General features: G+C 42.2%; 1 protein-coding gene across 1 annotated transcript; it reads right to left on the reverse strand.

The window, feature by feature from the left end:
- Positions 1–801: 801 nt before the first annotated feature.
- On the reverse strand, positions 802–4445 carry LOC117270038 (uncharacterized). Its single transcript, XM_033647451.2, has 3 exons — positions 4314–4445; positions 1899–2340; positions 802–1448 (listed from the first exon to the last, which is right to left on the reverse strand). Exons 2-3 carry the CDS (start codon positions 2204–2206, stop codon positions 947–949), a joined length of 810 nt encoding a protein of 269 aa, XP_033503342.1. The 5' UTR covers positions 2207–2340; positions 4314–4445; the 3' UTR covers positions 802–946.
- Positions 4446–14117: the final 9672 nt, after the last annotated feature.

Raw genomic sequence — 14117 nt, forward strand, 5'->3', positions numbered from 1 at the left:
GACTCAGCAAGTTTGCCACTGTAGCAATGTAAGAGTATAAGGTACTGTTACTGTTGGTGTAACACAAGTAAACAAAATGAAAATTCTTAGCCGGATGAACTGAAAGCCAAAACTAAAATTGTCTGCAATCAAATAGGTCATTACAGACTTATGCCTTAATAAGTCTACCTCAGCTTTGTCGTGTTTACAGTGTATGCAAAGATTTCAACACCAAAAGTTACTATTTACAATATACACTCAGAAAATAAAGCGCCGAAGACGATCCTGGGGAATGTGAGGCTCTGAATGATCAGCACACAAGTCTTTCTTGAAGTTAAATGTTCTCATTTATGTCCAAAACAAGTTTCAGAACAGACGTGAGGTTGTAAAAGTCTTCAGGGGTAAAAAAAGAAAGAACTCTCCACTGTCCTTCCACCTGTCTGAATTAGGAAACAAAGCCACTGGCGCCCCAATAGCTTGCATAATAATGCACAAGACCATGTGTCAAGACTGAGTCTTTACAGCAGCGCCCAGGGTTCAATTGCAGTCCAGGCCCTTTGCTGCATGTCATCCGCTTTGTCTCCTCTGCTCTTCCTGTCTCTCTCAAGCTGTCACTGTCAAATGAAGCAGAAATGCTGAAAAAATACCTGTTAAAAAAGAAGAGAGAGACAAACCACTCTCCAGTGGAACAAAACATAATTATAGTTGAGATGTTTTGCTCCAAAATGCAATTTTCCCGCAGAGGTTGGCACAAAGTCTGCTACGGATAGTAGGTGAATCAATTCAGTGCCCCACAAAACTCAAACGTCAGTTTTTGAACTTTTGGAGAGCACTGAAAGTATTTGAACTTCAAATACTTGTCTGCACCTCTCATTTACACTGTATACTAGGACATACAGTGTACAGTACTCGAAGCAGAGGTGCTTGTTTTTGGCAACAGTCTTCCGTCAACATCTCCAATAAGAGTTCAGAGAGACGAGTGCTCAAAAAGGATGACTTTTGATTGGTTGGAGAGGCTGGAGTGCCTGGAGGGCCTAAAAGCTCCAATCCGAGAGTAAACTTCCACGTCCGAGCAGGCGCCCCACGACAGGTGAGGGCTGGGCGGGGTGGTGTGGATCACAGGCAGGGGGAGAGGGAGGGCCAGGACAGAAGGTGTTGGAGTGAGAGAAGGTGGAGTGAGGGGCGGTGGTGGAGGCAGGACAGGAGGTAGTGAGTGGAGCAGTGGTGGAGGCAGGACAGGAGGTGGGGGGAGTGGCAGTGGGGGTGGAGAAGACACAGGTGGGGGCGGAAGTGGGGTGAAGACGGTGGTAGTCCTAGGGGTTACCGTTTGGACCGGCTGTGTAGCTTCAGGAACCGACCCGTTCTTCACTGGCAAGCTCTGACACGACGCAGAGTGTTTGAGCGTGTAGGTGGCAGTGTGGTAGAAGCTGTAGTACTCCAGAGCGTGCCTCGCCCGGGCCAACTTCAACCTGCAGGACACGACATAGACCAGTATGACACAAGTCAGCACAAACCACATCGCAAGCAACTGGACTTGCTTGAGTTTCTTGAAGATGTTTCACCTCCCATCCAAGAGGCTTCTTCAGTTCTAACAGACTGGTGCCGAGTCGTAGGCTTTCAGCTCTGTGTGGGTGTGAGCCCTTACAGGGTTGTTGAGGTCACATGTGAGCTCTGAGTTTCAAAGTTGTTAAGATCACATATGAGTCACTGACCCATCTGGTCGTCGTGTGTCACGATGGCTGGGTGGATGAGAGGTGAAATGTCAATTCAAGCAAGTCCAGTTGCCTACAATATGGCACTAAGGATTACCATGACCTGTATGACTGACTTTTTCTTTACTTTATTTATAGAATGTGTCACATGGGGTGTAGATCAAGTTGGTTTGTTACATTACGTATCACTCAGCAACATGTACACACCTATGTCTCAGCTGTAACAGTTTATACAGCAGCAGCAGGATCACAGCTCCAGCCAGAGTCACCAGAAGCACGGCCACCCTCACATCCAAGTTCCAGCATGATTTCCCAGCAGGTGAGCTGCAGGTCCCCGGGGGTTGCGGAGTCTGGTGGGCTCCCTCCATACCTCGCTTTGGATTGATGATGGCCTGGACCAACCCGGGATGGATGGTGTCCAGCAGGATTGGGTGTCTGTTCCTGAGTACAGCAGTCTCAGGCTGGGAAGGGATCTGGAGAGATGTGCTGATGGTTACCTGATGACCAGCTTGCATCGCTGCCGTGCTCGATGGGGAAAACGGTGGAGTGCTGTTTTGATTTGAATTATTTCGACATGTTGAATACACTGAGAAGTGTATTTGGGTGTCTCCAAGGAGGTGGCTTTGGATGGCTTTAAGTGTCAGATGCTCTGTAACACAAAAAGATCTCAATCACTGGATGTGTCAAAATTCCTCTACATTAAAATAAAGACAAAAAAGGTCCTTGTGTCATTTTCCACCTGTATTCTCTGTGTCTTTTGTGTATATTACAGGATTCTGTGTTAAAAATGGCTATTTTAGAATACAAACACTGTAAACAAAAATAGTACTTAGAAAGGAACAGAGCCATTTAACAACAATGGTTTAACTTCTCACATTGCTGCGGTCACGTGCAAGTGCACTCCAAGGTGTGTTTGTACACAGTGACATCACTGTGGTTACAGGTGCAAAGAGAGCACCCACCCTCAGTGATGGCTGTGGTCAAAGGTGAAACAGGCTTTAAACTTTAAATCATAGAGGACAGTAAAATGACTGCTTTTACTCTTTGATGTCAACACATCTTAAGTTGAGTGTCTATATAGCATGTTTTATCCAAGCACCAGCATCTTTTTTTCAGTTGGTCCAATTAAGGTGTGAGCATATGTGGCCACCCAGAGAATAAGTGCCACACTCCAGCATCTTTTTTCAGAGCGCTTTGAGTTTTTTTTGCATGGCTGCTTTGAGCACTTCTAGTGAAAAATGTCAACTTTTCAGAGAGCTAGCGCTTTTCTGCAAGAAAAAAAAACAAAAAAACACTATATAGACACTCAGGCCTATATTGTTAATATTACAGATTTTAAAATCTTAAATCCCAAAACCTAAAAGCGGCACTGTGGACCTTGTGAAATGCCTGTGTTACAACATATATTTACATTCAGTTTTTCTTATTAAAATGAAGTGTGTGTATCCTTGAGGCCTATCACGTGTGTTGAGTGCATCTCCTTTCTGATAAGACATTTGAATGTCATGTCATCACCTTTTAAAAAATATGGTGAGTTTGTTAGCAAACAGTTTCTTATTTACATGTCCATTAGACTTCAAAGGTCTTTTGTCCACCAGTCAATTCTAAAGTTAAATCAAGATTCACACCTAAGGACAGAAGAGCATTAATGGAACATCTTTTGGTGTCATGTTTGTTTGTGTATATTTGTAATGTTTTTGTGGTGTTATTTTCTGTATGTTTCTTTTTCTCTTGTTTTAGCAATCGGGGCCTGCTGTGCCGTAAGACAAATTTCTGTGCAAGCAGACAATAAAGTATATCGTATCGTATCATATTGGTTACGGAGAAATGCTATCATTCATTTGGTGTCCTGTTTGTGTCCACCTGATGAACGCAAGTCCATTATCCACTCTCTTTTAGCTCTGTTTATGGTCTCCACCACCTCCTGAGGGAAATATGTCTCCTTAGCTTATAAATGATCCACTATGTTCACTAGCTAGTCTCTGACTGTGTTTGTCTGTTGTTTGCTGCTGAGCAGGGAGTGTTAAGTTGATCTCTATACAGTAGCTTTTTCCCTGAAGACAGCTGGAGCCAAAAATGACCCTGTGAGAGTGGCGAGAGTTAACTTAAGCAGTAAAGTTGCAGCCATATACGGGTAACCCCCCCTCACATAAATACATTGTTTTCACATCACAATATCCATTATAGCTACTTTAAACAAACTGTGTTGTTTACGTCCATGTTTGCTGGCTTGAAGTCTCCTTTTTCCCCACCTTTGCTCACACATAAAGGTGTCCTGGTGCACCACCAGCAGCAGCTCAAAAGAATAGCATGAAACCATCAGCATAATGCACTCCATAACACTATAAGTGGTCAAATACTCCCCAGGATACCTTTAGATTACTTTGATTTTATGAACAACCATGCAGTAAATAATTAGTAATCTCAGTATATTTAAATGTAGTTTTTAGACAATATCTTTAAACAAGTATTTTATTCAAGTGAAATCAATAAACCAAAAAGATATTAACATGCGATAAGAGAAGATTAAGTGGACAAATTAAAGAAAGAAAAACTTTGCTACTCAAAGAAAACATGTCTTGAAAGTTTGTTTATAAATGTTACCAAAAAATTGCAACTTACTTCATTTAAATTTGATGGCGTTCCAACATTCGTTAGAAAAAAAAACAAAACAGAAAAACTGAACGCAAGCAGAGCACTGGTCAAGAACTGTGTGGCTTTCCAGGACTAAAATCCAAAGCACACTCCAGTGTGAGGAAGCCAGTGGAAACAGCAGGAAACAGTGTACTTCCCTAATACACGATACAAAGATGTGATTGGAGAGCACTTCCTATCACCATGGTTACAGGAAACTGGTCAAGGATGTCTTTTTTTTAAGGACTTCATTTTGAGTTGTGCAAGTCAGAACACAACACACACACATGTAAGCAGACACGGGTCCACTGAGGAAAGAGATACTTATTATTCTGGGAGTCTTTCAGGCAACATCATCCATCCACGTAGGATAAAAAAAGCAAATTAAGCCTCTTATCACTCGTCATACAAGCTGGAACAGTACGATGAAAGTCACCTGAGGCACAAAGAGAGATCTTTGTGTTTAAGGGGTTTACTAGGCATCTTAACTTTGATACATCAGGGAACAAAACACCAAATAGAGAAGCAGCAGAGCCACATATACACAGCCTGACCTTTAGATCAGAGCTTTATCTGAGGGGGGAAAAGAAGGAACAAACTGAACAAAAGCAGTTTCAAAGCGAAAGGGAAACGGCTGTTTCAGTGCCACCGAAGCTGCCCACATTACTTGTGTTAGTGCGGGTCAACAGATGCAGAGAGATGGTGACTGCTGTGAAAGGCTGGCCGCTATCTGATTGAGCCGGTATTCAGGGGACGAATAAATGACACACGGGCACAGAAAGAGGCCCGCTGCGACGCAAGTCCAGCTCTCATTTATCTGTCTAATAAGTTTTGACGGCAGGCCAAGCCGAAAGGGAGAAACTCTTAGCTCTCACTCAATATCCCTGCCTGGCACCCTCACAATCCTCCGATATTGAAGAGGAGAGTAATATTAAAAGATCTGTTATCAGAGGTCCAATTGTAGTTCGCGGGTGGAGGCGATCCGCCCAGACAACCTGCTGGAGAGGGATTCAGGAGCTGTGCTGTTTTCTGAAACCACAAAGACAATAATAGAAACAAGTGTCTCCACTCTGATACCTTCAGTTAGTTTATTTATTCCTAATGTCTTTTTAAATTTAGGTTTCTATGGAGGGCCATAAGTACAAAATGAAATGAACAAAATGTGTCTTGTGGCCAGGGTTCCTGCTTTAACAGTCCGTGTCATTTTCCCTTTAACTTAACCAGCCTTTGACAACCTGCAGCTCAGGAGCCATGCAGCTCTTTATTGGCCCCTCTGCAGTGTGGCTTGGACAAAAGGTTACATGGAAATGAACAACAGCTATTTTTTAGCATTGATTCTTACATTCTTCAGCTGTAAAAACATGTTGTCTATACTCCAAATGAAAAAAAGTTTAAACATTTTGTCAGCTGAAATGTGCATTGTATAGTCTAGTCTTGAGTCTCACTAGCTGGACAAGCTTTTCCTTTTTTGGATTCGGTATCCAATAAAGGAAAAGCTTGTCCAGCTAGTCTCAGAGTAAAATGGATGATTTATCAGTGCACAGACAGATTTGTTCACTAGTTTAAGTACCAAATAATCATAAATAGCTAGGGATGTCCCAATCACATTTTTTTTTTGCATCCGATCCGATACCGAGTCCGATTCAATACTTTGCAAAGCATTAAGAAAGAAAAAAAAAGAATGCGTCCAAGTTGTCGCATAAGGTTTGTTTTTCATTTAAATAGTATCCAAAAAGCTTATCGGTGGTTCAGCAGCACAAAATGTCAACAAATTCTGAATTGTAAACAAATTGTCCCCCCAGAGGTGCCGTAGGACTGTGGTAGGCGAGGTTCTGCCGTTAGGTGTGGCTGTGTTGCTCGGAATAAAGAGAGAAGCGGTGGCCGCTGAACCTGTTGTCTCGACTCCTGTCCGTTTATTGCTCATTAGCTGCACTCAGTTAGGCGAACCCAGGATGCTCGGTTACAATACATTGGAAAGCAGAGGCAACAATGAACAACATAGATGAAAAACCTGGCCATTTAATTCCTCCAATCTTTTATTACCGATTCCGATTTTATAAAAATAATGTGATCGGTGCCAATACCGGATTGGGACATCCCTATAACTAGCCCACAGCTGCCCATTAATAGGCTAATTTAGACAATCAAATAGCAGCTCCCAGCAGGTTTTTTAAATGTATTTATTTATTTTAGACCAAAAATGTTTTTTTAGGGTGGCACGGTGGTGCAGTCATTTAATACTTTTGAGGCAGGATCAGGGTTATTACAGTAAATCAATATATTTCAAAAATGAAATATTCTCATTAGAATACTGTTGGTGGTTGGTACTGTTGGTAATGTGGTTTTGGTTCTGTTTAGGCACAAAAATCCCTTGGTCACAGTAAGGAAAATATCATAATTTGGCTCAGAATACCCACATTTGATGGCACAATCCCAGCAGAAATCGCAGTGATGTCTCGGTAAAAAAAACAATTGCTTTCTTTGCCGAAAGACACAGCTGTAAACACAGCAACCTGTTGCTTCAAAACACCCTCATTCGGTGTTTAAAAAGTAGCTGGAAACACTGCAATGACTCATCAAAACACTGATGGTTTTCTTGTTTGTTGGTCTCGAACAGTGGTCTGCAGCGGTCTGCAGCTTGGCAGCCATCTTGCCTATATGTCGCACCATCCACCAACCCCTTCACCTCCTGATGACTGGCACCTGGGGCTGGATGATGATGGTGACGATGATGATCAGGAGAAGAATGATGACACAGTATAGAGGATGCAGACAGCGATGACGAGGACTTTGCTGTAATGATGATGATGATATTGTGATGATGATTATGTTGATATTAAGGAAGATGATGATGATGATGATGAAGGCGATGTTTTAGAGCTGATTGTGGTGTATTAAAGACATTTGGGTGTGAAAAGCAGTGGAGAGAATCATCCAGTTAATGATCCCAGAGATGTAAATCTATTCATGAGTTCTTCATGTGAAGAGCTAATGTGTGGAGCCGCCGCTCCGACAGGCTGACGGAGCCGACGGACGGCTGAAGTAGGAGTTCAGTGATTGGACTCTTTTTTTCTGTGTGTATGACTAAAGACTACCAGGGAGCTGTTAAGTGCTCTTTGACTGGCCATCCGCTGTTAACCTACACTGTTAAATAAGAGACTGTTCATCACATCCTGCTCTCTACAACCACCCTCGAAAGTCTTTAAGTATGATGGAGTGTGGGGGAAAAAAGCCAGGATGCTTGTGTGCATGTAGAGTGATATAACAGAACATCTGCATTTGCTAGAATGTACCATGGCTGAAGGAAAACAACCAATCAGAGCCGAGGAGTCTCTAATGCTGCTCTTGAACTGTGGTTAAACTGTCAAACTAGGCAGAGCTGATTAAATATGAATCAATATCCTGCTACTGCATTGCCTATGTCTCACCTCAAATGTTGTCAGAAACATATTTTAGTGTACTGTTTAGCTGTTAAGTTAGCTGCAAAGTCTCGTTCAGTGCCAACATTTATTCTGGCGATTGGTTTGACAGTTGCATGGGCCTAAAATGGATGTTGGTGTATGAATGTCTTTACAAACACTAAAGAACCGATGTGCAGTTACAGCCTTGCATTAGTTTACACACAGAAGTATGGTCTTAATCAGCTTCACACTGGGAGGTTTCCAGATCGGACATTAGGGGAAAAAATAATTGGTCCCAGACCGGTTCTTGGTATCAGCAGACACCCTGACTCTGGGTATTGGAATAAATATCAGGAAGGAACAGTGCTGATCGATTCATCCCTATTTCTAAATGCAGTTTTCACTTACACAGAGCAGAATATCTAATTAGGAAGGTGGAGGATAAAGACAAGGAGGTGCAGCAGATCCAAGGTGTCAATACATATAAAGCGGGAATTATGAAAACTTAAAAGGACAGGAAGCTGGAAAGGAGAAGGACACTGCTATGTCAACAACAGGGACCCCCAGAAACATCCCAGTGGGACTCCCCTGAGTGGCTGTCAGAACATGTTACCTTCAAGGCACAAGGAATCAGCACTTACCAGGAGCTCCAGAAGATCTCTGCTCGCACGCCTCAATGACAGGCCACCTGAGCCATCACTTTACTGAGCACGACCACAAGAAGTGATTGAATGAATAAGGATATAGGTGAACCTTTGAGTTAAGATTATACTGTTATACAAGCTCTCTATCCCTCTTCCAAATATTATTTTGTCTTGTTGGGAGTAAAACAGAAAGGAAAAGACAATCTTAACCATAAAGAGAAACATAGGGATGCCATGGCTAAACAATCTACAAAGTAAAAGCTTCCAAACCTGCACCTTACATGAACAACCAATGTTTTCTAGGGTCAATTTTTCTGTGTGTTAGACACAAATATTCTGTTACACAATGGTATGGTCATGATGGCCGTTTCCAGGCATATTTTAGGATGACTCTGGGACAGTTTGACAACCTGCTGTCTATCATGGGGCCGTATAGCTGTGGGTATCCAGCGACCGCTACCACCAGTTGCTCCTCTTTATTTTTTACCAACTCTAAGCTTGTTGTCGTGGCCACCACAGAAGGCCCGCCTCTCAAATCATCTGATTGGACAATGAGAAGAAGATGATGAAAAAAGAGATGCTGTAGGGCAGTTTTCCGTTTTTTTCTCCTCAAGGAGTTCAGAGTACTCCAGCAAAAAAAAAAAACAAAAAAAAAACCAGACCCATAGAGCGCAGACACATGAGGCACGTCGCAACGTAAACAGCGCAAGCAAAATGCTTAATTCCCATTAAAAACAATTACAGAAAGCCACCTCCAGCTGCTAAAACGCTTTCAGCGTGATCTGGCCCTAAAACAAATCTGTACAATCTACTCAATAAATGTGAGGTAAAAATTTGCACTCGATTTCTTTGAGTAGATTTCATCTCTTGTCTTGAGTGAAGAGTACCTAAATTTAACAACTATGACGCACTAAAACTTAATGGGTAAAGGACACCTAACATTTTTTAATACATTACACAACTGATTATAGTCATACAAAGGGAGTGGTATCAGCTCTTGGCCCCAGCCGGTGGATTCTAACCCAGAAACGTCCAGCTTCTAGCAACAGTGCTAATCACTGTAACACTTTGCCGTTCAGAGATTACACTAACCATGTCATTTTTTTAATTGACCACACAATGTTCAACTAAATAGTTCATGTCTTCTGAGAAACAGCGACTAACGAGAACTATGCATTGTTTGAATACAGATCAAGTCCCCTGAATGAAACTGACTTTAGCCTCGCTGCATGGGCGCCTATACATGCATACATTGCAGTGCAGAGATTATACAATATCTTGGAGTATATCTTATGATATTTCTCATGTTGCAGTTGTTACTGTTAACAAATAGGTTGAGTGGGTACAATTTAACCATTATAAAGTATTGCTGACTAATATACTTAATTAAAGTTTAAATGATATGCATGGATTTTATTTACCACCCCCCAAAATAACTTTTTTACAGTGCATCTCAATAAAGATAGATAAATAAAATGAATGATGTATGAAGGTTGTGGGATAGGCCCTGTGCCCGGTGGATCAGATTCTGTTTCATCACGACCACATTATGCTGATGAATATGTATCATATGTTTATATGAATATTTTCTTTCATTACTATTGTAATCATTATAAGTGTTGTTATCATTTGTGGAGATGTGTGTGGGTGTGTGTATGTATTGTTTTCATATATGTTATGGTACTTGTTTGGGGGAATCCGTTAACATGCTAATGGCATGTCTGAATTGGTGGCCAGAGGGGGGCCTAGCCATGACTACGTGACCCCCAGATATGTATACGTGTACCGTGCTGTGTGTTGCAATATGTTGTGTATGTTATTTGTCTTAATAAAAAAAATGTTCTGTCCAGCACTCAGAAAGAGACTCAAAGGGACTCTGTAATTTACTCTCATATCACAATTTAAGTGTCTGTCTTTCCATCTATCACTGCTGTTTCAAAGGGTTAAAGTGACCTTTGTTTGTTCAACAAGTTTCAAATGTATTTACGTGAAATCAAATGTGATATCTGCAGGTTTTGAAAAGTTCTGGAGGAGTCAGCAATTATATCCAACTATGACATTTATTCCAAAAAAGCTGCATGCATAATCTGACGCATTTATTAATAGAAGTATTTTACATAAAAGTGGACTCAATTCAATGTGTAATTCAGCATACTTCAGAATTTCTTTCTCCTTCAAAGTCTCAATGGAGTGATTAGGCCTTATCTGCCCAGTCAACCATAAGAGGGTAACATGACTTTACTGGTCACTGACTAGGACTGATGTAAATTCCACCCCAAAAATAGCATCCACTCTGCAGAGAGCAATCTGCAGAGAGCGACTGCTGCATCAGGGAGTCAGCACTGATTTTTAATTGTCAGTAATATCCAGTACAGTTCATAGACACAGAGTGTGTTTGTTGAAGGAAATTATAAACTCTGTGATACATTTGTTACATTGATATCAGGAAATTGAACCCATTGCTGGAGCTCAGACAGCTCAGGAGCAAAGTGGCCACTAATGCTGAGCTCAATAACACAGCACAGGGCGAACAGATAAATATCTGCATGGGGGCTGAAGCTATTTCAGGCAAATTCTTGATTGAGGGATATAGAATTTAAATGGACTCCACAGGACTAGATGCCACCTGCTTGATCAAAATATTGTTTCTAAAACCTAACCTCTGGAGAAATTTTGGGAAAACTGTAACTAGATTCATTCATGATGATGTTTATCTTAAACACAGAACGCCTAAAGGAACTTGTTTTGACGTGTTATTCAGGATAACATGAAATAAATCCATTTTTGTGTTTCTAGATGGCTGTTCTGTGCTGGCCGCTGGCTTTGGGGGAGCAATTATGATATGACACTTTGCTGGTTAAAGGATAAGGCTTGTAATAGTTTTTTCTTATTCCCAACAAATCCCAAAGAACAAAGCCAACAATGACTTGACTCTTGCTTATGTAGGGAGCCTGGTTCTGTCTAAAGGTAGCACAATCTGTCTACTGGCACCTCTAAATCGCAGTAATCATCACCGTATATCTCGCTGGTTATCAATAGTCTAATAATAAAATGTGCTAAGAGTTGGGTGCGCATTACTATGGAAGACCAATACTCATGTTAAATGATGTCGTGATCTGTCATTAGGCCCTGCAGTGGGCTGTGCAGCACAAATCTACTGGACCCCATAAGAGGCAACTCCATTCTCTTGCCCTGAACCAATGTACCCTTAAACTGTCTTTGAATCCTACTTCCACCCAAACCAAGAGCAGATACTCTGCAGTATGACAAGGCATACATACTATGTGCTATCTTAAGACTAAACTACAGTGGTCCAGTTGCTCAGGCACCATCACTGTTTATCTAGTGCTATAGTCTTATGAATAGCCTTTAAAGTCTGATTCCCACCCAGCAGTGAGTTTCAATTCAGTTCATTACACATTAAAATGGCTATTTTTTTTTCCATTTTCAAAAGGTGAGGATGGTACCAACAGAGCTGTTCCATCCCATCCTCTTTTTGTTACTCCTCTGTTGAGGTACCTAGGAAAGGTGGAGTTAGAAAACACTGCTGTCCGTTGATTTGTCAAGAGAGATTTGTGAGTCTTGGTCCAAACGGACTCATTGCACAAACCCAACATTTTTTAAAATATCCCACTGACTGTGACAAAGACTCTAGTCAGTTCTTTTTTGCTCTGAAAATATCAGCGCACAACTCCATTCTTTGGACAATCAACATCGTGCAGACATTACTCTGCATCATTGGTGAAGAGGAAAAACAGCAGTGCCAACTTCAAGTGTGCAGCACAGCTGTGAACTGCGCCCATGCATTCTGTTTCTTTTTTTTTTTCCTTTTTTGTTTGACATTTTGGGTGGGGGGCATAAGCACATACAACGAGCAGCAGCACTGACCCACCATCCAATACCAGTGCACCGTGAGGACAGAAACAGAGGGCTCAGTGGGGACAGAGCACCTGCAGCAGCAAGCGAACATGTCATCTGTGGTCACTTTGACTTGACCAGTGGACTTCACTACAAGCTGATTGGCTGCTGAAACAGGTGACGTACTTGACGTTCTAAAACCAGCCGCCGGCGATTTGACCAGCTGAGCTGCAGGTGACACCATCAGCCAGCTTGAGCCGAGCTCAGACTGGCCAGTTCACATCGCTGCAACTCTGCAACTTCTCTGCAAAGTTTCATCTTGTCGTGAATCATTGGTCTGAACTGGGCTTTAGGGGTGATGTGTGATACTGTAGCTAAATTTTAAAGGTCTTTAAAGGGGCAAAAAGCATCGTTTCACTGCTAGGTTTACTGTTGTGCACTGCCTGTAGACCAAAACAAAGTGTGTCATGAGCCACACCTCCCTCTACTTAATTTAGCAGTTAGCATGTCTTTCACTCACTCTCGGTCTCTGCTGTGTTTAGCTATTTCCCTGCCTACTTAAATGATGATGGTACCTGTAATAAATGTAATATATTTGCTGAGATGGAGGCGAGGCTCAGTGACTAGAAGAGCTGGTAGAAGCGCTCCATAGCTGTAACGTTAAGTTACTCCAGTAGCCGGAGGCAGCCGACTCGGCTAGAGCCATCGCCGGATACTGACTAGTGCTAACACCGGGAGCTAACGCTAATGTTCCTACTCTTCTCGTGAGTGAGAGCGATGTTTTAGCCTGACTACATTTTACAATGCTAATTGCAAATGTTAGCTGGGCTGCCGGGCTACTCACCTAACACAACCGTAACGCCTGACCCACTGCTGGGACTGAGCCGCTAATAACTCAAGCTCCGGACATTAACCCATGCTATGATTGTAACATTAAATTTAATTGAATCGACATAGCGACATGTGTCTAACGTTACTGTAACACTAATTAAAACAGACATTTGACTTTATGTTGTTACTTAGCTTACCTGTCCAGGAGAAGAAGAGCTAGCTCTGAGTCAAATTGAAGCCCTTCTTCGCCAACTACCGTTGTTTTTTAGAGGTAATGTCGGATCTTGGTCGTCTTCAAGTGAACATTTCGTTCCGCTCTCTGCCATTTCGCTTCGAAAATACACATTGCCATTGCTCACTGGCTGTAGCCTTTTATAGGGAGGGAGGACCAAGGGCTCCGAGAGGAGGGAGGAGGCGGTGATTCACATGAACATACATGAACGTACATGAACGCACAACGGACCGGCTTGTAAACAAGGGGCTGGAGATCAACACAGAGAGAGGGTGTGTGACGTCATGCTATGAAACTACACCTCTAGTTCTTCACATAGTGATTTTTAATTCCTTCAATCTAGAAATGATGAATTTCCGCTAATTGCCCCTTTAAAGGTTTGCAACATTCAGAGCATTAATATGGCAGTAAAACACAATTTGCCATGTAAAGATGGTAGAGTAGCTCTGTCAGCACTGTTGCCATTGTTTGGTGCTGTTTATGGAGTTAGTTTAATGCTGTGCCCCCCACATAGTGGTGTTAAAGGGAAGAGAACATTTTTAGTTACTTCTTATCTGGGGCACTTTTTTTTCCGTGTATCTTCTCATCTATCTTTTGTCCAGGAGATGATGGGCAGGCACAGTCAGGGGTAACACCTCAGGAGCTCAATATCTCACTCTTGGACATCTCAGCACTAACTGACCGCAGGGACTGAACTCTTGACCCGCTGAATGTGTCACAGTCTCACACTGACTCCACACTGCCAATTTTGAAGAAAAAAAGAGCACTAATTATTTAATTGACGTGCAAAGCGTCGTCATTAACAGCTCGACGCCTCCCAGTCATC

Source organism: Epinephelus lanceolatus, chromosome 19, assembly GCF_041903045.1.
Source record: "Epinephelus lanceolatus isolate andai-2023 chromosome 19, ASM4190304v1, whole genome shotgun sequence".
NCBI lineage: Eukaryota > Metazoa > Chordata > Actinopteri > Perciformes > Serranidae > Epinephelus > Epinephelus lanceolatus.

What these genes read in the sequence shown, in the direction of transcription:
- LOC117270038 (XM_033647451.2), bottom strand. Translation starts at nt 2,206, where the DNA reads ATGCAAGCTGGTCATCAGGTAACCATCAGCACATCTCTCCAGATCCCT. An exon ending in CTGTTACAGCTGAGACATAG is followed by an intron (nt 1,449 to 1,898) that starts GTGTGTACATGT and finishes CGTGTCCTGCAG; the next exon opens with GTTGAAGTTGGCCCGGGCGA.